This window comes from Heptranchias perlo, chromosome 2 (assembly GCF_035084215.1).
Source record: "Heptranchias perlo isolate sHepPer1 chromosome 2, sHepPer1.hap1, whole genome shotgun sequence".
NCBI lineage: Eukaryota > Metazoa > Chordata > Chondrichthyes > Hexanchiformes > Hexanchidae > Heptranchias > Heptranchias perlo.
The window spans coordinates 93,592,300-93,617,365 of NC_090326.1; the positions used below are offsets into that span (position 1 = coordinate 93,592,300).

The following is a 25,066-nucleotide window of genomic DNA, read 5'->3' on the forward strand; positions in this document are numbered from 1 at the left end:
TTTACTATTGTTACCTGTGAATTTATCTTATGCATCCCTTAGTTTCCCTATCCGTATTCTGATTTTTCTTGTTATTTATGTGTCTGTAGAATATTTTACTATTTCTTTTTATATTCCTTGATAATTTAATATTGTAGTCCCTCTTTGCTTTCCTAATTGTTTTTTTTTACTTCTTTCCTAACCTCCTTTATTGTCTGTGTACTTAGAGAATGCCTTTTCCTTTGGTTTCAATTTACCCTTATCTCTTTACTCATGTTTTTTAACACATTTCATAGATTTGTCTACATATTTCTTCCTCCACTTCCCTTCCACTATTAGGTGGTCTGAGAATATACCTATTAATGTGATTGATCCCATCTTATCCTTTGCCTCAATCGATATGGATTCTGTTTCAATCTTAATGTTACTTATGTCCCTTTTTTCTATTGCCATTATGTTGTCTCTAATTAGTACAGCTACCTCACCTCCCTTCCCTATCCTTTCTAAATACATTATATCCTGCAATATTTAACTGCCAGTCCTGTTCCTTATGTAACCATGTTTCAGTTATCGCTACCACATCTGGCTCTTCGCTGTGAATTATTGCCTCCGGTTCCCCCATTTTGTTTTGGATGCTGTGCACATTGCTGTACAGGCAATTTAATTTGTTTTTAGTAATTGTTCCCCTCCCTTTGTTTTTAAACAGTCATTTTGCACTTACGTTCTATAACTCTATTTGTTCCCTGACTGTTTGCTACCCTTATTCCATAACTTTACTCTCATTTCCTATTTCCTTTCTCTTCAGACTTAGGGTTAGGGTTCGCTTCCCCAAATCCCTCCCCCCATCTTACTAGTTTAAAGTCCTATTGACAGCCCTATTTATCCTTTCTGTTAGGACACTGGTCCCATTCCGGTTCAGGTGGAGCCCGTCCCAACAATACAGCTCCTTCCTGTCCCAATACTGGTAGCAGTGTCCCATGAAATGGAACCCCTCCTTCCCACACCAGTCATTCAGCCATGCATTCATCTTCCTGATCTGTTTATCCCTGTGCCAATTAGCACGTGGCTCGGGTAGTAATCCTGAGATTACTATCCATGAGGTCCTGTTTTTTAATTTAATTCCTAACTCTGATATTCTCTCAGCAGGATCGCCTCCCTTTTCTTCCCTATGTCATTGGCTCCAACATGGACCACAACAACTGGATCTTCCCCCTGCCTTTCCAAGTTCCTCTCCAGTTGCTCCAAGATGTCCTTTACCCTTATACTAGGTAGGCCACACACTCTCCAGGACACTCGGTCGTGACTGCAGAGGATGCTATCTAGCCCCCTAATTACAGAATCCCCTATGACTACAACCTTTCTATTTTGCTCCTCCCCCACCTTGGATTGCATCCTGCTCCACAGTGCCATGGTTAGCATTCTGGCTGTCCTCCCCACAGCCTAAATCCTTATCCTCACAGGTAGAAAGTACATTTTACCTGTTGGATAGGACCAGCATCTGCGGGACCTCCTTCTCTACCTCCCCTTGGCTCCCCTTACCCTGCTGAGCTATGTGTCGCTGAGTCTCTAATTCGCACTCCTGCTCAAGGATTCTGAGCTGGAGTGACTCAAGGCAGAGACATTTACTGCAAATGTGGCAATCCTCATTCAAAATCTTGTGTATTTTATGTTTTTTATGTCAACATGTACAATGTAAACCCATGTATGCAAATCTTGTGCATCCCTTAGTGGTCCTATCCCTATCCTATCCTGATTTTCCTTTTGTTATTTGTGTCTGTAGGATACTTTACTATTTCTTTTTATGTTCCTTGATAATTTATTTTTATAGTTCCTCTTTGCTAATTGTTTTTTTGACATCTTTCCTAACATATTACTATGGGTGAAACTAGAACTAGGGGGCATAATCTTAGAATAAGGGGCTGCTCTTTCAAAACTGAGATGAGGAGAAACTTCTTCACTCAGTAGGTCTGTGGAATTTGCTGCCCCAGGAAGCTGTGGAAGCTACATCATTAAATAAATTTAAAACAGAAATAGACAGTTTCCTAGAAGTAAAGGGAATTAGGGGGTTACGAGGAGCGGGCAGGAAATTGGACATTAATTTAGATTTGAGGTTAGGATCAGATCAGCCATGATCTTATTAAATGGCGGAGCAGGCTCGAGGGGCCGATTGGCCTACTCCTGCTCCTATTTCTTATGTTCTTACGTTCAATTTATATATACTCTTCACAATCTTGAATACTCAAAATCTCCCTGAGCATTCAGTTATGATTCACGTTTACTCCCAATACTTTTTACTTGTCACTCAAAAGCTTCCATATGCATGCCTACACTCCCCATGAAACTTGCTACTGGATAGAACATAGGATTATCTTAAGTCTCATATTACTTTATCAATTCAAAATTATCACTCATATCAGACTCTTTTCTTAACAGGCTAAACAGTGAATATAATTCACAGTGTAGGCAAAATATTGAACAGTCCAATACAGTACTATAAGTCTGGAAGCACCTCAGAAGAGTTAATCAAGCAAACCATTCTTCTTTCAGAACTTGAAATGAAGTATTTCTCAAAGAAATAAGTAATCTTGTTCCTCAGTCGATCAGATAAAGGTTGTTTGCTGAACAATACCAACACAAAGACTTGACGTGTTGATAAAGAACACAAAAATACACAATGTCTGAGTTTGGGAAAATTCACAATTTCTACCCCCTATAGAAACTAGATATATTCCATTTATACCTTGTTCAAAGTGCCTACAACTTAATTAATTTTAGTTGATTTTTCTGATCAGAACCAAGCTGCCTTCCTCATGTAGCCCATCCTGATGGGATTATGGAAAATGTTTCTCATTCTAAAATCAACTCTTAATTTTGAAATCAAAACACTGGCACGGCAATGTAATTTGTCCCTTTCAAAGAAGCATTGTGGGCCTAAATCAGACATCTTGGTCGGAACTTTCAGCTTCGGCAGGGATGTAAAAACAGATGGTAGTGGGTCATTAGACGTACTGCCCAATTGTCCTTTCCATTGACTTTCAATTAAGGTGTAACCTCCATTTTAATTGTAATGTATAAAACTGCTATTTAAAACAAAGCAAAAACAGGAGAAGCCATGGGCAAAAATTAAGTTTTTGTCACCCCTTTTCTCCAGTTTCAAGATTCCAATTAATCCATAAAAAATAAATAACAAAGCAGTGCTTAACATAATTTGTCCAAATTACATGCAAAATCTTGTGTATTTTATGTTTTTTTATGTCAACATGTACAATGTATGTGAATAGTTGCCTGTAAGGTGTAGTTTTAGGCTTGACCACTAGGTGGCATTGTACAGCAAATGTCTTAAGTCTGTCAACTCCACTCATTTTTTTTCAAGGTAAGAAAACTTCCCTTTTATAACTTTACATGTATATATTACTAAATATTTAGCTTTTTACATTGTTTTGAAATACTTTGAAAAACTTTCCACACCTCTCACTCCTGTTTTCGGTCATCTACCTACCCACTTGACTCTGCCTCCACCCCTGACGCGATGCTCCACCACTGGGCTTAGGTCTGTTGTTTCATGTTTGCCTGCCCTGGCCTTTCTCTTCACCCAGGGCTCTTTCACATCCTCAGGCAAGCTTTCTTCATGGCTGCTCAACAATCGGCCCTTTCAGCTCAAATGAGTTCTGTCTGACCTGCTCTACTCCTGCCTCTTCTGCAACAGGCCTCCTTGGTTTTTGCCAGCAAATTGGGACCACAATCCAAATACTCAAGTGCCCATTTATGGGATCACATGGTACTAATAAACTTCACATGAATAATACGGGCAAATTATTAGAATCGATTCTGAGGGACAGCATAAATCGTCATTTAGAAAGACACGGGTTAATCAAGGACAGTCAGCATGGATTTGTTAAGGGAAGGTCCTGTCTGACTAACTTGATTGAATTTTTTGAGCAGGTAACAAGGAGGGTCAATGAGGGTAACGCGTTTGATGTAGTGTACATGGATTTTAGCAAGGCTTTTGACAAGGTCCCACATGGCAGATTGGTCAAAAAAGTAAAAGCCCATGAGATCCAAGGGAAAGTGGCTAGTTGGATCCAAAACTGGCTCAGTGGCAAGAAGCAAAGGGTGATGGTTGACGGGTGTTTTTGCGATTGGAAGGCTGTTTCCAGGGTCCCGCAAGGTTCGGTACTAGGTCCCTTGCTTTTTGTGATATATATTAATGATTTGGATTTGAATGTGGAGGGCATGATCTAGAAGTTTGCAGATGATACAAAAATTGGCAGCGTGGTTGATAGTGAGGAGGAAAGCTGTAGACTGCAGGAAGATATCAATGAACTGGTCAGGTGGGCAGAAAAGTGGCAAATGGAATTCAATCTGGAGAAGTGTGAGGTAATGCATTTGGGGAGGGCAAAACAAGGCAAGGGAGTATACAATAAATAGGAGGATACTGAGAGGTGTAGAGGATCAAAGGGACCTTGGAGTGCATGTCCACAGATCCCCGAAGGTAGCAGGACAGGTAGATAAGGTGGTTAAAAAGGCATATGGGATACTTTCCTTTATTAGCCGAGGCATGGAATATAAGAGCAGGGAGGTTATGCTAGAACGGTATAAAACATTGGTTAGGCCACAGCTTGAGTACTGCGTACAGTTCTGGTCACCACATTACAGGAAAGATGTGATTGCACCCAAGAAGGTACAGAGGAGATTTACGAGGATGTTGCCAGGGCTGGAGAATTTTAGCTATGAGAAAAAATTAGATAGGCTGGGATTGTTTTCTTTGGATCAAAAGGAGGCTGAGGGGAGATTTAGAGATTTAATTGAGGCAAATAAAATTATGACAAGATTTGATAGAGTGGAGAGGGAGGACTTATTTCCCTTAGCAGAGGGGTCATTGACCAGGGGACATAGATTTAAAGTAATTGGTAGAAGGATAAGAGGGGAGCTAAGGAGAAATCTTTTCACCCAGAGGGTGTTGGGGGTCTGGAACTCACTGCCTGAAAGGGTGGTAGAGGCAGAAACCCTCAACTCATTTAAAAAATACTTGGATGAGCATTTGAAATGCCATAACCTACAGGGCTATGGACCAAGTCCTGGAAAGTGGGATTAAGCTGGCTAGCTCTTTTTCAGGCCGGCACGGACACGATGGGCTGAATGGCCTCCTTCTGTGCTGTAACTTTCTATAATTCTATGAATCTAATTTCTGCTGCTTTTGCTGCCAGCAGTTTGCATGCTTTGCAGAATGGATCATGTAAAATTTGATTCATTCCATATTCTGGATCAAATTACAAATTCCCACCAGGGTCTACAGCATGGTCACAAACTCCAAACATTTCTTATTAACACAGGTTTTTACAATTTTTCAAAACAAATAAAATTATTTTACTGAGCATCAATGTCTTCAGCAAACTGTTTCTCTTTATTGACAAAAGTCTACCAAACATTTAATATAAAAATTTAAATTTTGAATCAAAATGAAAATTACAAAAATACTGTTACTCCAACATCCCTTTTTTTCCAAACAAGATTAAATTATGAATGATTATTAAAATAAGCAAAAATGTCCATATAAAATAATGGATAGCCACAAAAATTATAGACATAGTTCTGATGTTCAAATGTGTGGCTTACAAGGATAGACTTTTGAAAGAATACAGGGGAACATTGTGCTTCCTATAAATAAAAAGTCTTATTTTTAAATTACGCAGAATACCATAGGTCCCAAACCTAATCAGTCATGCCCACTCTAGGAATTATTTCAGTTTAAGGATCATTTAACAAAGCACAAATATTTTTTAAAATATTACAGCCTTTAAATTTATACCCACTCCTTTCACCCAAAAATGCATTTTGAGTTTCTTCAGGCTGACTGATTATCCACTCTTGCATACAAATTAGTTCCATGATCGAAACTAGCAACATCAGATGACCCTAATTAAACCAGAAATCTGTATCTGCAGACACAGTTCCTCAAATCTAGTCCTATCCCTCATTCTGTAGTTGGCCCCTGAAGCCATTCATTGCCACTGCCAGTTTCCATCTCTCGAGCTGCCATAATTCCAATAACTAAAGGCTTTAAGCATCCGCACTAATGCAAAAGTCCATTTTCTGTAACAGACATGCATGGTCCAGAATCAAATGCCTAACTCCAGATCATGATGTTAACAACCATCATCCCTGCCTTGGGTTTTCACACTGCACCTGGAATTTCTGATCTGTAGAGCAGGGAAGCTGCATCAGGAAAGTAGTATCATAAGTTGGGCCTTAGCTTTAATTGGAAGGGAAGCTGATGCTCCAATTAAAGCTAAGGCCCAACTTATGATACTACTTTCCCAGAAAACCACTCCTTCATGTCTGAAATACCTGCAAGTTTAGAATTATAGTAGACACCCACACAACTATCTTCGTGCCCCTATTTTCAGATGGGGCATAAAAATGGGTTAGGGAAAATTGAAAACTTACTGTCTAAATTATAATCTGTCTTGATAATGGTGCTGCACTATACACCAGAAGTCAATCAAGTTCAATCCAAGAAAAAAAATCCTCACCACCATTTTGGTGTCACAAACATTCCCTATACTTATAAAGCCTTAAATAACCATGCATGTAATTTGTCAGTTATTTAACTAACTGCTTTACAAAATAGATACAACTCCATCTACTGTTCAACAATAAACTTGTTTTCAATTTTTTTTTAGCGAAAGGAAAACCTCATTCTTCATTCAACACTCACCACAAACTACAGAATTTGTCTATTGTCCAACTGGCTCTTAGGAATCTTGTACTTGACATTGTCGAGGATGATGCCATCAGCTTGTTTATTGGGTTAAGTTTGGCTGCTCCCACCCCAGTTGGCTTGTCTGAAGGACAGTTCATTTTTCTGCAGCTCTAAGATTGTGTATTGTATGATCTGATGTCACTTAAGTCACCCCATATTTTGGATTGAGCTACCAGTGAAGTATAGCATTTACTAAACAGACAATCTTTTTCTTTACCACAGATGAGACCAGTATTTCCTACATTACGACAGTGACCACACGTTAAAAGTACTTCATTAGTTGTAAATCGCTTTGGGACGTCCTGAGGTTGTGAAAGGCACTATAGAAATGCAAGTCTTTCTTTCTTTAGTAAACTATCACAATGGCTTTGTCAATAGTAACTAAAGGCTTTAAGCATCAGCACCAATGCCAAAGTCCATTTTCTGGCATGGTCCAGAATCAAATGCCTAACTCCAGATCATGATGTTAACAACTGTCATATCCCTGCCTCAGGTTTTCACAATGCAACCAGAATTTCTGATCTATTGAGAATCCATGACAAGAGCAAAGATCTTTAAAGGAATCTTCAATCAGATAAGAGCAATCACAAAAACTACTTGCCCCAGCCTCTAAATCATTTTATCAGATTTTTAAAACATGTTCCAAACTTCTCTGTTAAGTTTCCTCCACCTCTGTTGAAGCAGCACTGAGAACTTTGTTACAAGTCTTAAAAAAAATGAATTCCCCGTCTGGTGTCAGTTATCTCCTATGTGACTGATCGCTATCAACACAGAGAATCTCCTTTCCACCCCAAACATGCACTGCCAACATGCTGTTGGACAATTCCACTTTTGCCGCAAATTCTGCTGTTCTTTCAATCTCCACTTCTATGTCGGCACCAATAGCCAAGCAATTCAGCTACTGGCTCTCTCGGCATTAGGCTCACACTCAAGCCCCTCTCATCTGCTGACATCATGCAACAACCAGCATGTTAACTATCTTGGACAGGCTGCTGCTATTAGAATTCAAAATGACTCTACACCTTTAAACCAAAACAGATAATAACTCCAGCAAATACCATTCAACGACACATGTTCAGCCAATTTCACCTAAACTTCCATGACTAGATATGCTAAATTCAATACCTTACTCTCATAGATGGGTGAATGGAACCCTGATCATTTTCTAGTGTTAGCATCTAAAGAATCTAGATTTCTTCCTCAATTTGGGGTTTGAAATAATCACACGGAGCCTTCAATTCCATGATGCATGCAATGCAATCTTTCATGCCCAAACACCCCAAAGTATTGACATCACAAGCATTCTGAGATACTACCTTACGTACCTGTAGTCAATCTATTAAACAAAAGCTTTCCCCTCCAATAAATGAATTCAACAAATCTTGTAACTTGTGGACTTGAACCAAAAAAATGACCATGAACGCAGCTGCATTGTCCTAAAAACCCAACAGGTTTACTAATGTCCTTTAGGGAATAGAACCTGTCACACTACCCAGTCTGGCCTACATGTGACTCCAGGGTCCCAAATACAGCAGACTCTTAATATCCTCAGAAGTGGCCTAGCATGCCACTCAGTTGTAAAACAACCACTACAAAACAGGACACTAAGAGAAATATTGGCAACAACTCAGGCATCAATCAGGACAAGACACAGACAATCCCAGCCTAGTTAACCCTCCAACATCTGACAACTGATGCTCAAGATGGAACAGCAGGCCCACAGGCTAGTCAAGCAACAGCCTGACACAGTCATACTCATAGTCATATCTATCAACCAACATCCCAGACTTCTCCCTCACCCTCCCTGGTTATGTCCTGTCCCAATGGCAGGATAGACCCACCAGAAATGGGGCACAGTAGTATACAACCAGGTGGGTGTGGCACTGGAAATCTTCAACATTGGCTCTGGACTCCATAAAGTTTTGTGGATTCAGGTCAAACAAGGTGAAGGTAACCTCCTGGTGATTACCAGCAACCATCCCCACTCCCAACTTACAAATCAGTATACCTCCATGTTGCACACCACTTGAAAGAAGTATTAAAGGAAACACAGGTACAGAATGTACTCAAACTTCAATGTCCATGGTAGTATCACCACTGACTGAGCTGGTCAAGTCCTGAAAGTCATAACCACCTTACTGGGCCTGCATCAGGTGGTGAGGAAATCAACACAAGGGAATAACCTACTTGACCTCATCCTCACCAGCCTACCTATATGTCACAGTATACAATTCTCCTACTGCTGATAGCACACAGCACTTCATAGATGCCAGCTTTGGGCTTCTAGATCTTCCCTCAGTTTGTTCCATTTAGCAAGATGGTAGTATCATACTACATGTCTTCACTGTGAAGACAAGAGTTTGCCTTTGCAAGGATGGTGCAGACATGTCTATCAATGTTAGCATCGGTAGGAGTGGCCACTGCACAGCTCTTGCAACAGCAAAACTCTGTCATCACAGTGAGTACACCCTCCATCACTACCATTGTGCTAAATGGCCCAAGGCTGGGCATCTATGAAGTGCTATGGAGCAGCAGCAGAATTCGTAACTACATACCCCAGCATATCCTTCCATCATGCTGGGAAATCAACTCTGGTTCAATGGGGAGTATAGAAGGGCGTTCCAGGAGCACCAACAGGCATACCTTAGAATGAGGCACCAACCTAATGATGCTACAATACAGAACTACCTAAATACCAAACACCAAAAGAAAAAGGCTACAGACAGAGCTAATCATTCCCACAACCAATGGATCAGAACAAAGCTCTGTAACTATCATATCCAGTCGAGAAACAAGCAACTGACAGGAGAAGGAAGAGGCTCCATAAACATCCCCATCCTCAACCATGGTGAAGCCCAGTGTTAATTGTATCCATGTGATTTATATCAATTAGTGTTAATTGTATTCAGGTGATGCATATCAATTGGGAACTCTCTTGTATCCATTTATGAGAGAGCTGATCTAGGGTGTGGTGTGGGTGTAATGTAGAGCCCTGTGAATAAAAGCTTGGAAGCAACTGAAGACTAGGCTCCAGTATTTTATCTCTCACCACCTGGCTATCCAATTTATAACTCCCAGAATATAATGAAGTGTTTTCAAGCATCTTCAGTAAAAGGTGCCAAGCATATGATCTTACTCAGCTTCATGAGGTCCCAACCCTCTCAGATGCCAATGTCTAGCCAATTCAGTTCACTCCATGTGACATTAAGAAGCTTGGCAACTAGCAAAATGAGAGCGACCACTGTTTTGTAATCAGTTAAGCACTCAACTCACTGCTTTGTGGGCTAGTAGGTAACCATAGCTACTTATGATTGATAAGCAACTTGTGACAAACCTGAACTGATAGCTGGGTTAAACTTTTTATTCATTTCGTACCTGAAAGCTATTCTAGACCCATCAGGTTTTTAACAAAAGAGAAATCCTGTGGCATCTACAAAAGATACAAACATGCGGTGTTTGCAACAGCAATTTTTCTTACCTGTCATCCCTTTGAGCTGCTCCTCCCTCTGTAACAGTCTTGACAAAAATTCCTAGTTTTTCTAATCCTGCATCTGCTCCAACTCCCATTCCTATAATACTGATGCCAAGACCATCCTCATCTGCAGAGTGAGAGAGTAAAGAATTAATTTGGCATGGTGATGAGCTCAAATAATGCAATGGAAACATGAGTCAATGCTGCACTCATCATCCAATACATAATAGGACAGATAATAATTAGAGAACACAGCAATCAATCCAAACTACACTGAAACATATTTTTAATCTCCAGGGACACTAGAACAAATTCTGCTGTTAATATCCACTTCCTCCTCTGGATATGTTAACAACAAGTACAACAAATGCAACTTGCATTTACACAGCACCTTTAACGTAGAAAAACATCCCAGACAATAAAGGATGCTGAGCCAGAGGAGGAGATATTAGGAAGCGTGACCAAAAGCTTGATTAAAGATGTGGGTTTTAAGAATAGTTTTAAAAGAGCCACTACTGGAGATGCTCTGGTTACAACTGGATGGGTAGGAGTGAAATCAAGCAAGGGCAATCCCATGCAGCTGGATAACAGAGAAGCGATGAGGGAGGACAATGGTGTGTTCGACCATGTCAAAGGCTGCAGACAGGTCGAGGAAGAAGAGGATGGAAAGTGCAACATATTCACAGTCAGAGGTTATCATTTGTGACTTTTTGGGGGCTGTTTCAGTTCTATAGAGGGGGTGGGATCCTGTTTGGAGAGATTCAAACATGGAGTTGTGAAAAGATGGGCACGGATTTGGGAGGTGACAACATGTTCAACGACTTGTTCAACGAGGAAGGAGGGCTAGAGATGGGGCAGCAGTTTGCAAGAACAGTGGGGTTAAGGGTGGGTTCATTGAGGAGGGGGTAATAATAGCCATTTAGAGAAGGGAACCACTTACAATGTTAGCTGGAATGGGAGCCAAAGAGGGAAGTTAGGTGGTCAGCAGTTTAGTGGGAATGGGGCAAAGGGAGGAAGAAGTGGGTCTCATGGGCAAGATGAGCTTGGAGAGGAAATGCAGGGGATATAGGAGAGAAAGTAAAGAAAGATGTGAGATCAGGACTAGGGCAGGGGAAGGAAGAAGCACCAGGCAGCTGAATGGATAGTCTCGATCTTAGATCCTGGAGTAGTGGGTAGTTTAGGCAGAGGAGAGTAAGGCCAGATAGTGCTTGATATAGTCCAGCTAGATCTGGTGATAGATTGTTAAACCAGTTGTCTGCCAAATACGCTCAAGTCTGCGCTCCTTGGGCTGGAGATCCTCTGACTGTGACCACAGTGCATTATCCCTTCTTCGATCTCTCTGCAGCATTTAACATAGTCAACACTTCTCCTCCGTTGTCCAGCTCAGTGAAATTGAGTTTCACTCTTACCTATAAAATCGTAGTCAGAGCATTTCCAACAATGGATTCTTTTTCCGCCCTTGAACAGTTACCTCAAGGATCTATTCTTGGCACCCTCTTCTTCCTCATCTACATGCTGCCCCTTGGTAACATCATCTGAAGTCATGGCATCAGCTTCCACATGTACAATGATGACACCCAGTTTTACCTCTGCACCACCTCTGCATTGTCAAACTGCTTGCTTCTCACTGCTAAATCATAACATTCTTGGATAAGATGCAATTTCCTCAATTTTAATATTGGAAGACAAAAGCCATGTCTTCAGCCCCTGCCACAAACTCCATACCTCTCCCGGCCACTGTCTCAGGCTGATCCAGACTATTCAACTGACGAGGTTCAAGAAGGCGGCTCACCACCACCTTCTCAAGGGCAATTAGGGATGGGCAACAAATGCTGGCCTTGCCAGCGACACCCACATCCCATGAACGAATAAAAAAAAAGTTCGCAACTTTGGTGTCCTATTTGACCCCTAGCTGATCTTACAACCCCATATCCTCTCCATCAAAAGGCCATCTGATTCCACCTCTGTAACACTGCCCGCTCTGTTCTGCCTCAGCCCATCTGCCATTGAAAACCTCATTCTTGCCTTGGTCTCCTCCTTTATGTCCTTGCCTCTCCCATCTCTGTAACCTCCCCCATCCCTACAGCATTCCCCCCTCCTCCCAGAAATGTTCATTCCTGCAACTCTGGCCTCTTATGAATCCCCCCCACCCACTCTTTGCTCCACCATTGGTGGCTGTGCCTTCAGCCATCGAGGCCCTACACTCTAGAATTTCCTCTCTAAACCTCTCCACCTTTAAGATCCTCCTTAAAACCTACCTCTTTGACCGTGCTTTTCGTCACCCCTCGCAATATCTCTTTCTTTGGCTCACTGTCAATTTTTGTCTGAATATGTCTCTATGTCTCTTATGCAAGTTGTTATTGAAAACGAAGACCGGTTAAACCTACTCCATATGAATCACTACTTTCAAAAGTGGGATAAAGCAGGAAAACCAGTGGAAAACAAAGAAAACTTTCCCTTTATGCCCCTCTCTAGGTTTCCTTATTGACAGGTAAATCTTCACTTGTGCTTCTGCCAATGTTGTTTTGTTCTATAACTGTTCACTAGAAGATGCATGAGAATAAAAGTACCTGAGAAGAGTTTTTGGTCTTCAATTTGCATATCCCACAAACAACACAATGTGATTTGGTACTCTGTGAGAAGTCGTGTGCACAAACCTCTGTCTTACCACTCTCCTGATGTACACCACCTAATTTACTGATATCGCTTTCTAACATAATGAGTGAAGTCAAATTGCATTTTTATTATGGTATTCTTACTGGTGCTGTGGACTTTGAATTTCATAACTCTAAATTATAAATGAGTGCATATACACCTTTGCCTATGTATTTAATTTTTATCCCTTACCATTTTCAGAACGGAATACACAGAAAGGCGTTATGCAAATTGCACCACTTAGAGGTAGATAACTGGTATTTAGTAACAGTGGGATGGGGACAGTGCTGGGCTTTGGTAGAACCAGAGAATGGTCTAGGGATTTGGCAGAACATGGTGGGGGTCCTGAAGTTTGACAGTACTGCAGTGGGGTTCCTTGATCTGGCACCACTGTGGAGGGGAAACTGGGGTTTGGCAGAACTGTAAGAGGTGAATGAGGTTTGGCACAACTGGGGTTTGAATGAGGCTTGGCTCACTGGTGGATTGCTGGTGGCTGTCACCAGTGAGGGGTGGTAGCACTTGTTTCTGACTTTCTAAGGGAACTCTGTAAAAACTGAATGTGTGTGTGTGTGTGTGTGTGTGTGTGTGTGTCTTGCGCACGTGGTCTGCACCCCCTCTCCCACGATCTGTGTGTCTCCCGCCCTCGCCCTCCCTCTCTCTGTCTGACAGCTGGTAGCAATGAGAATGATTAGATTTTCTAACAATTAATATAACAGGACATAACCAGGTGTGATAATTAGATGTTGTTTGCTTCAAAATTCATCTTTTTAACCCAGAAAAAATGAACTCAATTACAATGAGAAAAGACACTGGGGTGAAATTGGATAGCGCCAGCCTGTTGGCACAAACTGGGCACAGGGAATGATACCAGCGCTGGAATAAGTAGGCCTGAGGCGCACTCGATATTGGGCCTTGGGGTTCCATTTAAATTAGACTGGCGAACTGCGGAAGCGTGCTGTACGTGCCCAGGCAGCTCGCCAGCAAAGCAGATTTAAATTTAAGTGCCGGCTGTGTTCAGGACAGCCCAATTTTGGGAAGGAGTCCTGAGACAGGCTTTAGGCCCTCTATTTGCATAGAAAAAGGGCCTAACGTCTGCTCAGGCATGGGGTCAGGACACCTATACTTCAGCCTTTACTAATTCGGGGGGGGGGGGGGACACTTCCGGCGCATGGTGTGCGCACCACCCACCATATTAGACGTTTCGGTGCTCATTTGACAGGTGTCCATCTCCCTCTCCTCTTTAAGACCCTCCTTAAAACCCACCTCTTTCACCAACTTTTGGTCATCCCTCCTAATATCTCCTTCCTTGGCTTGGCATCCATTTTTTTTGATTACACTTCTGTGAACTGCTTTGGGACATTTTCTACTTTAAAGGTGTTTTATAAATGTAAGTTGTTCGTGCTGTAGTCTGTGGTGAATTCCCTTCATCTTACTTTTACTCCAGGCAAGTACCAAGCCTCTGTTCATCACCTTCTCTTAAAAGCTCAGCTCAGATAAAGAAATTGCAAAATAAACCTAGGTTCCTACTCCTACCTTTCTCAAGTTCAACAGGGAAAAGATCCAGCCTTTCTACACGTTTTTCCAATTCATATTCAGCAGATGCAGCAACTGGATCTACTTCATCATTTCTCCTATCATAGTCTTCATTAGAGTAAGTATGGAATACCTGTAAAAACAGATTAGGTGTTACTGTTATGGCTCATTTGCAAAAGTCTAAGATCAATCTAGCTGAAAAATCCAAAAATATTATTCACATATATTAATAAAAGTCTGAAAGGTTAGTTCTTTTAAAATACAAAAAAGCATTGAACAAGGTAGTACAGTGAATTGGACAATGGCCTTTCACCTCTGGGACCAGAATTCAAATCCAGCCCTGACTGATGGCAAAAATGATTTTGGGTAGACAAAATCCAATTCTTTGTAGATATGGGCCTATAGCTCAAAAGTGTCCCTAATTCAGCACCAAGTGCCAATCCCATTTGGAGAGGATACAAGATTGCTGACGAGAGTACTAACACCCAAATGGAATTCAATGTCGACAAATGTGAGGTCATCCACTTTGGATCAAAAAAGGATAGAACAGGGTACTTTCTAAATGGTAAAAAGTTAAAAACAGTGGATGTCCAAAGGGACTTAGGGGTTCAGGTACATAGATCATTGAAGTGTCATGAACAGGTGCAGAAAATAATCAAGAAGGCAAATGGAATGTTGGCCTTTATATCTAGAGGATGAGAGTACAAGGGGGCAGAAGTTATGCTGCAGCTATACAAAACCCTGGTTAGACCGCACCTGGAGTACTGTGAGCAGTTCTGGGCACCGCACCTTCGGAAGGACATATTGGCCTTGGAGGGAGTGCAGCGTAGGTTTACTAGAATGATACCCGGACTTCAAGGGTTAAGTTATGAGGCGAGATTACACAAATTGGGGTTGTATTCTCTGGAGTTTTGAAGGTTAAGGGGTGATCTGATCGAAGTTTATAAGATATTAAGGGGAACAGATAGGGTGGATAGAGAGAAACTATTTCCGCTGGATGGGTATTTTAGGAGTAGGGGGCACAGTCTAAAAATTAGAGCCAGACCTTTCAGGAGCGAGATTAGAAAACATTTCTACACACAAAGGGTTGTAGAAGTTTGGAACTCTCTTCCGCAAACGGCAATTGATACTAGCTCAATTGCTAAATTTAAATCTGAGATAGATAGCTTTTTGGCAACCAAAGGTATTAAGGGATATGGGCCAAAGGCAGGTATATGGAGTTAGATCACAGATCAGCCATGATCTTATCAAATGGCGGAGCAGGCACAAGGGGCTGAATGGCCTACTCCTGTTCCTATGTTCCTACCCCTCTGCCGACAGATCAACAATCACTGCTGAGATTTGAAGTTGAATGAACCTCATAGTTTGATTCTGTTTTTAGTCAAAACTATGTCAATATACAAAATGCCATAATTTAAATAAATGCAAAGTTTGTTTCTATGCTGCTCAACACTCCAGCTTATTAATCATCATGTGGATCAGAAGCAAACCTGCCCATACTTACATAGCCACATCCAACCAGAGTGACTGCCATTTTATGAGGCGCAAACCATTTTAATCTAATTTTCATTTACTTTTTAACATGAAATAAATATTTATGATTGCATTATTGTGCTAAATGTACCCCTTTTTTACTGCACTTTACAAAATCAGCAATTATACTCTTTCCTTGAGATGACAAAAAACTCCCAGTAGATCAGACAAATTTACTTCTCGCCTTCATTTCACGCATTTTTGTAGTCTAAGTAAGAGATATCAAGGCTAAGAAAATGGCACCATTTTTCACTGAGGCCAAAAACAAAGTAAAGCTGTTTCTACTTTGCCCCCAAAACATGCTTCAATTCTAATCTCTTAACTGTACTACATGCTAGATTTAATCCTTGGTCTGTATTCAATTAGCTAATCTTAGCCAGGGCAGCACCAGTCCATTACAACTACTAGTAATAAGCCGTGCTATGTTCAAAGGTCCACAAAAACCTGAAATATCCTGTAGTACTGAGGCTTTGCTAAAGAATCGGGCGTCTCTGTAGTCATTGATATTCTCTTTTAAGCCATTGTGCACTGCAAGCAAATCTCCTTAGACTGACTGGTCAGAAAACATTAAGCTACCATTAAGCCGCTATGGAGTTCATACTGTAACATTGATTCTTGCAATGATGCACCTGACTCCAGGTTTACCTACATATCGAACTACTATCACTATACTTAAGGGTTTTATTTTCTTTATTCCCTATCAAAATCCTGACAATGCTTCCTGACTTCACTCCTTAATGACTTAGCTCCAATTTTAAGCTTATGCCACTTAAGGGCCAAAGACCTAGCCTCTAACATCGACCCCCATAAGAAGAATGCACCTATACCCCCAACACAGATAGAATTGGCTCTAATCCAGTGCAGCCCAATGTGGGTCCAGTGCCTGTTTTCATCAAAAACCCTTATGTTAACCTTACTCCAAGGGGAAAACCCATTGCAGCACCTGTAGTACCTATTACACCTGTAGGTTATGGGCATCACGTATTCACTCAGCCTAGTAGGTGCTATTGTACAGGTATAAATGTGGTTGATTTGTTAAATGTAGTTAGTCTTTGTTGGTTTTGTGAGAAGATGTTTTGCTGTTCCTGCAATCCTTAGCTTTTAATTGGCAGGAACTGGTGAGAATTTTCTTACTTTTAAGGTAAATTTATTTCTTTGTTAGTTGACTTTCCCTCAAAGAAAGGCAACTATACAGAAGGACTGGGCTGCAAAGAGAAGAATGGTCAGTTTGAAAAAGAAACAAAAGGCCCGCGGCAGAAGGGTGCTAACAGCAGAAAGAAGAAACAACAGTAGTGCTGAAATAGCTCTTGGGGGCAAAAAAAGATTTGGTCTGAGAGGGAGTAGAACTGCCAGCTTCAAAAATCTTTTTGAATGGGCTGCAGGGTGTTCAGTTAGAGACAGAGAGATGCAACGACAATCAGAGGCCGGCGCAAGAAGGAAGCGTGAGAAACAGGGAAGGTTTCCGAAAACAATACTTTAAAAAATATAAGCATGAATTTTTAAAAATGAAAAACTAACACGCTAGTTTTAGAGGTATATGGTCAGTTAGACCTCTACTTATCTGTTTCTTTTTATTTCAAATCTAGCTTTTATCTCTTGGTAAAGCATATAAAGGCAGCAATTGTCAAGTAAAATGGGGCTGGGTTCTAAAATCTTAAACAATCCACATATACTGGCAGGGAGAAAATGATATTTTCAAGTGAAAGTGTAATTTATTAGAATTTAACCTGATGTATACATGGCTTTAAACTCAGCACTTTTTGAAGTGCAGTTTCTATGACTCGAGTTCGTCAAAAAAAAAATTCTCTTCATCTTTCACTCGTTACACGTGAAAGATCTTGCATGTGGCTGCATTTAGTCTTCACAGAAATCTCTTTTGCACCTTTTTTGAGTGCAAAACAAGTCGGTGGGGCATGGTCAACATCACAGCCTCAGGGAGAAAGGGGAGCAGGGAGCAAGGACAGTTGGGGAAGAGGTGAGCAGGAGAGGCAGGAGGTGAATGGAAGTGAATATGGTGGGGTAGTAGAAGGGGGACAGGAAGTGGAGGGGATGGGGAACATAAGAAGATAGGATCAGTAGTAGGCAATTCAGCCCCTCAAGCCTGATCCGCCATTCTACTAGGTCATGGCTGATCTGTACCTCAAACTTGTTACCCGCCTTTTCTCCATATCCCTTTATACCCTTACCTAACAAAAATCTATCGATCTCAAGTCTTGAAAATTTCAGTCGACTCAACATCCACAACCTTTTGGGGAAGAAAGTTCCAGATTTCTACTACCCTTTGTGTGAAAAAATTCTTCCTGATTTCACTCCTAACCGACCTAACTCTAAGAAGAGAACAGGGGAGCAAGAAGAAGCCCATTAGACTATATTAAATTGAAGCATGGACCCCAACATATATATTTTAAAAATAAAATCAGTTGTCTTTAAAAAAAAAACTCAAACAGACTGCAAGCCTTTGTCAATTTATTTTTAAAGAGGCATAAAGCACAGCCAATAAACCCAGCATGTACACGGAGGGAGCCATGCACTTTGAGTGGAGGCAGGATGCAGCAGCCAAGATGGCTGCAACAAGAGGTGGGACTGCAATAGTCGACGGGGAGCGGGGAGCAGGCCCACTGTGGCTAAGGGCTTAGCAAGATGGGGCTCAGGAACCAGCGGCTAATTATTTAAAAGAGAGACCAGAGCTGGCAGTGAGCAGATGCACGAGGTGGGGTGGGGGGGGGGGTGGTGGTGGGGGGGTGGGGGAGAAATGGTGAGATATCAACCACATCACTCATCAGGAAACATCAGATGGGGAAGAGATGGAGATAGCTCAGGTTGGACAGCATGCCTCGAGGTAATGCATTACTTTTGACATGCCAAGAAGTGCTTATAAATTGATATATAGCGTTCTTTCTTTGCAGGTGTCTTTATTTTCAAAATGATCCTTGCGTGTACAGTAAACCGGATAAGCCAACTATCCTGGGATCGGCTTTATCTCCTGCAGCATTCCTTCTTTTTTTGCCCTCACCTGGGATCGTACCTGACGAAGGAGCAAAGCTCCGAAAGCTTGTGATTTCAAATAAAGCTGTTGGACTATAACCTGGTGTTGTACGACTCCGTAGGATAGAGCTGTGCAAGCATTTAATCCCAGAGAAAGAGCAGTTTCTCTGCTGCTATGGATGCTAGGTAAAGCGCACCCTGTTACACAAAAGCCATTTCTTTTGCGTGCTGCTGCGTGTCCCATGTTTCAAGTTGTAAACTGACTTGGTGCATTGAAGGTTGTCCGTTGTTCGTAATTTGCGAGTATCGTGCTTTCAAGGTGCAGCTTGTATCTGTTACAATGTAAGTCATTTGGGACTGCCAATAAGTGTCCGTTTTTTGGGAGTGTCGGTTTGTACAGGTTGCACTGTACTTACTTACCTTGCAAATCGCCCAACACTAGGTAGCACTATTGGTCCTCATAATGTTTGTCTCCCAGCCAAACCTTTGCAAGCATACCACCAATAACAATTCTCCCTGCCATGCTGCCCTCTCTCCCTACCTCCAAGCCTGTTCCCTCATTCCTTTCCATTTTCTATGTTTTCTTTGTAGTCCCCACTGTCCTCCCACAGCCTCAGCCTGCCCACTTCTGCCCCTCGGCCTGCCCACTTCTGCCACCCCCCCCCCTTATCAAAAAAAAATGCATTTTCTCTTTCTTCTCCTTTCTGTGCCCCAGTTACCATCAAAGGGAATGGGCAAATGATCTTCTCCGAAGCCTCAGTCGGTGCTGCTCTAAAACCAATTTCCATGAGATGCATGTGAAACACCTCGAATGTGACTCTCTTCTCCCTGTAGGAGACATCTTGCCTCTAACTTTTTTTTAATTCATTCATTCATGGGATGTGGGCGTCATTGGCTAGACCAGCATCTATTGCCCATCTCTAATTGCCTTGAGAAGGTGGTGGTGCCTTCTTGAACTGCTGCAGTCCGTGTGGTGAAAGTACTCTCACAGTGCTGTTAGGTAGGCAGTTCCAGGATTTTGACTCAGCAACGATGAAGGAACAGCAATATATTTCCAAGTCAGGATGGTGCGTGACCTGGAGGGGAATGTGCAGGTGGTGGCGTTCCCACATGCCTACTGCCCTTGTCCTTCTAGGTGGTAGAGGTCGCGGGTTTGGGAGGTGCTGTCGAAGAAGCCTTGGCGAGTTGCTGCAGTGCATCTCGTAGATGGTATACACTGCAGCCACAGTGTGCCAGTGGTGGAGGGAGTGAATGTTTAAGGTGGTGGATGAGGTACGTGACTGAGATCAGGAACTCAAAAGTGTGAGGATTGCAGGTATAAATGCACATCACACTCCACGGTGAAATGCTTTAGCACTCCATTACCCTGTGCTACTGTGCATCTAATATGCATCATAATGGATTACTCTGTACACTCAAAATTTTCCACAATAACTGAAGCTTATTCTTTTCAGAGCATTTTGCTGGAATAGCTTAGTTCCATACTTCAGATATCAGTATTCCAATATATCACTACAGATGCAGCGGAATACCTTGGGAACAAAATAAGCTTTAACACAAAACAAAGAAAACAAAAATCAGAAATGTTACACACATAAATGTGTATGAGAACTTTACCAGTGATTTAGCTGACTTACGAATATAGTTCAAGTGTGTTAACTGATGCCACTATTGTGCTAGCTACTATTACATCACAGAATTTCAAACAGAGCTCCATAGACCCTATGTCATGTGCAACAGGTTTCCTGGGAACTCACATGGCTAAATTGCTTTTCACCATCTGCTACAGAGTCTTGAGAATGCGACACCGTACACATTTTCTGTATTTGTTATTGACTTGCTGACAAATTATTTCTGTAACAAATTACTTCCGCAAAGATCTCAATTGTTAATTTTAAATCTGAGATTGATAGATTTTTGTTAGCCAAAGGTATATGGAGTTAGGGCGCAGTTTAGCCATGATCTCATTGAATAGCGGAACAGGCTCAAGAGGCTAAATGGCCTACTCCTGTTCCTTTGCATACACCAATAAAAAATGTTTTCCGCAGTTATCCAGAGGAAGACGGAGCTCTTTTTTTTGAAGTTAGCCATTAATGGATCAACAGCAGCTTGTCAGTATTTGTAAAAAAGTTTGAAAAACACTATTAGATAATACTGACATGCTGCTGTGTTTTGTTTTAATAGTCTGCAAAGGAAAAATCAGATCAAAAGTTACTTTATTGTACACAGTCACTTCAAATGCGCAATTTTCCTTTTTAAGCTGTGCAGCGCTTCTCATACTGACTACATTATGCTATATATAGTCTGGGGAAAAGAGATTTCCAGTATTAAGTCACAATCATAAACAACAACACAAATCAGGTACTCCCACAGGAAACACTCAATAAGCACTAGATAGAAATCCTACAAGGGTTGCAATCTTGCACAAACTTCCCAAAGTGGAAGGAGGAAGCCTCCGAAAGCTTGTGAATTTAAAATAAAATTGCAGATCCCAAGGTTACTCCCAGTGCTAATATGTCAGTGTCTCTGCTAATACTACTTGGTACAACACGCCTGTTCGTATGAAACCGCCAACTCACCAAGAGCAATGCTTACAGAGATCGACTAGCAATTATTTTACTTTAAATAATTCAACTGTTTAGCTCCACATCATAGTGGTGAACCAGGAATCCATGATGCCCATGTATGGTATATTAGAATATTGAAACAAACTTCTTAAAGGATTCTACAATGGTTGTTACGTGATCTCAGAAAACAATTTTGAAGTACTGATAAGAATCGTTCACCTGAGGAAGGAGGTAGCCTCCGAAAGCTTGTGAATTTAAAATAAAATTGCTGGACTATAACTTGGTGTTGTAAAATTGTTTACAATTGTCAGCCCCAGTCCATCACCGGCATCGCCACATCAAGAATTACAGACTTATTGTTCTTTTAGATCTGCTGATTCATTCTTTTTGTGTTCCTTCATAATTTTACTTCCTATAATAAATTCAAATTTGGCATTTTAGCCCAAGTTATACGATCTGTCAGCATGGTGTTTTCCACCAATTCAGAGATCTAGATGACACGAAGCATAGGCTGCTATGTTTCCAGTGCTTACCCAAATGATAGAAGGCTCATTGTTCACCTCATGGCACACCAATGCATAAACTTCAAAAAGTCAAGCTTTGTTTCACATGAAGCAGACTTACCTATGGAAGATAATCTATTGCGTTGAGCGCGAGTAAAAAGTTTTTGGAATGAATCCAAATTATAACAAGTATTTTTTAGTCACCCATTATTTATCTGGCCCCAAGAGACAAGCCTGGTTATACTGTGCCTTCTCTAACCCTCAAAGCTATCATTTCATGATGCTTAACTGCAATCTCTGTATACAATACACATGCATTTCAAACATGAACTCAACCCTATCTTAATTATAATCATTGATGAAATTCAAGATTACTCACAGCCATCTACTTTGGTAAATTTTCTGCAGTACAAGCATCCTGGAGCTGACAACTGCAACTAAAATGTGATGTAACCATATCAGCAGCTCCTTCAAATACTGTGGTGTAAGAATAGGTAAAAGCTTCCTGTTGTAAACAACAAGTGCAGCTACTGAGAAATGTTGAGACATGCAAAAGGCACTTGCCCAGAAACACATTCCCACGTGAAAATAATGACTGATTTTCAATAGCAGCATCGCAACACCAGAAACAAAACCTAACAATAACACGTAATTAAGGGATATCCTTTGTGGTCAACCTTTTCACAGGAGTAGAAAAAGCATCCCCACCATCTTCCCCCCAAAAACTTAAATTCTAAAACAGGTTTCTGAAAGAAAAATCTACACAGAAAGTTAATACCACATACATATTTTGCAGTCTTATGAAAGTGGTAATTTTGTAAAAGCGCCAGTTTTTTTGCATTGTTGCGGTTGGTTTCATGTTGGAATACAGACTTAATGATGAAATATATTTCTTTATTCTACATTCATATTTTATGATTGAACACAGTAAAAAGCAAATTTCAAATACTTTTGAAGAAAGGTTAAAAGAACACACGTTAACCAATTTCCATTAAAAATACAAATAAACAATGGTGTCAAAAAATTCAAAATGCTTAAGAAAATTTAATGTAACAGGCCAGAAGTGCAACAAAGACATTGTGGTAGAAATCGCTCGGACCGGTGAACCAACACTCCTCACCGCTCCATAGATTGATACTAACCCACAAACTTACTTTTCTTCAGGCACTTCCTCGAATCGGAAGCAGAGAAGAGCCCAGGGTCAGTTCAGGCGACGCTAGGACCCTGGGAGAAGCAAGAGCATCAATCTCTCCCCTTGACCAATCAGACTGCAGCATTTTTGACAGCTGCATTCACTGTAAGGTATTGGTGAGACCGCACCTGGAATACTGCATACAGTTTTGGTCTCCATACTTAAGAAAAGACATACTTGCTCTCGAGGCAGTACAAAGAAGGTTCACTCGGTTAATCCCAGGGATGAGGGGGCGGACATATGAGGAGAGGTTGACTGGATTGGGACTCGACTCATTGGAGTTCAGAAGAATGAGAGGCGATCTTATTGAAACATAAAAGATTGTGAAGGGGCTTGATCGGGTGGATGCGGTAAGGATGTTCCCAAGGATGGGTGAAACTAGAACTAGGGGGCATAATCTTAGAATAAGGGGCTGCTCTTTCAAAACTGAGATGAGGAGAAACTTCTTCACTCAGAGGGTAGTAGGTCTGTGGAATTTGCTGCCCCAGGAAGCTGTGGAAGCTACATCATTAAATAAATTTAAAACAGAAATAGACAGTTTCCTAGAAGTAAAGGGAATTAGGGGTTACGGGAAGCGGGCAGGAAATTGGACATGAATTTAGATTTGAGGTTAGGATCAGATCAGCCATGATCTTATTAAATAGCGGAGCAGGCTCGAGGGGCCGATTGGCATACTCCTGCTCCTAATTCTTATGTTCTTATGTCTCAGCAGGCTTACAGCATTAAACCAGGAAGTGAAAGGTACAACATTTTAAATCAATGAAAAACAGTTATAGAAAACAAAAAAGAGAGGGTAAGAAATAATTGAATTGAGACAGAAGGGAAAAGTTACTGTTTGTCCACTTGACGGCTCCGGAGCTGCGGATGGACTCACTTTGGAGCATCCGCGATGCTGAGGAAGTCGTGGATAGCACGTTCAGTGAGTTGGTCACACCACAGATAAAAATTACTGAGGGAGATAGTGAATGGGTGACCAACAGACAGAGGAAGAGTAGGAAGGCAGTGCAGGGGTCCCCTGCGGTCATCTCCCTCCAAAACAGGTATACCGTTTTGGATACTGTTGGGGGAGATGGCTCACCAGGGGAAGGTGGCAGCGGCCAGGTTCATGGCACCGTGGCTGGCTCTGCTGCACAGGAGGGCAGGAAAAAGAGTGGCAGAGCTATAGTGATAGGGGACTCGATTGTAAGGGGAATAGACAGGCGTTTCTGCGGACGCAACCGAGACTCCAGGATGGTATGTTGCCTCCCTGGTGCAAGGGTCAGGGATGTCTCGGAGCGGCTGCAGGACATTCTGGAGGGGGAGGGTGAACAGCCAGTTGTCGTGGTGCATATAGGTACCAACGATATAGGTAAAAAACGGGATGAGGTCCTACAAGCTGAATTTAGGGAGTTAGGAGTTAAACTAAAAAGTAGGACCTCAAAAGGTAGTAATCTCAGGATTGCTACCAGTGCCACGGGCTAGTCAGAGTAGGAATGACAGGATAGCTAGGATGAATACGTGGCTTGAGAGATGGTGCAAGAGGGAGGGATTCAAATTCCTGGGCCATTGGAACCGGTTCTGGGGGAGGTGGGACCAGTACAAATTGGACGGTCTGCATCTGGGCAGGACTGGAACCAATGTCCTAGGGGGAGTGTTTGCTAGTGCTGTTGGGGAGGGTTTAAACTAATGTGGCAGGGGGATGGGAACCGATGCAGGAAGTCAGTGGGAAGTAAAGTGGTGACAGAAACAAAAGGCAGTAAGGGAGAGTGTACAAAACATGGCCGGACAGATGGTCTGAGAAAGCAGGGCAAAGACCAAGGGAAGTCTAGATTAAACTGCATTTATTTCAATGCAAGAAGTCTGATGGGCAAGGCAGATGAACTCAGGGCATGGATGGGTACATGG

General features: G+C 41.7%; 1 protein-coding gene across 8 annotated transcripts in view; it reads right to left on the reverse strand.

The window, feature by feature from the left end:
• ppp1r9a (protein phosphatase 1, regulatory subunit 9A) overlaps positions 1-25,066 on the reverse strand; it is a 371,465-nt gene that overhangs the window by 185,968 nt on the left and 160,431 nt on the right. For all 8 annotated transcript variants that reach the window (XM_068004352.1, XM_068004343.1, XM_068004329.1 and 5 more), the window contains exons 2-3: positions 14,403-14,535; positions 10,221-10,341 (exon numbers count right to left, since the gene is read on the reverse strand). In XM_068004352.1, the coding sequence (XP_067860453.1) occupies positions 10,221-10,341; positions 14,403-14,535 (254 nt within the window). The remainder of the gene's footprint in view (positions 1-10,220; positions 10,342-14,402; positions 14,536-25,066) is intronic.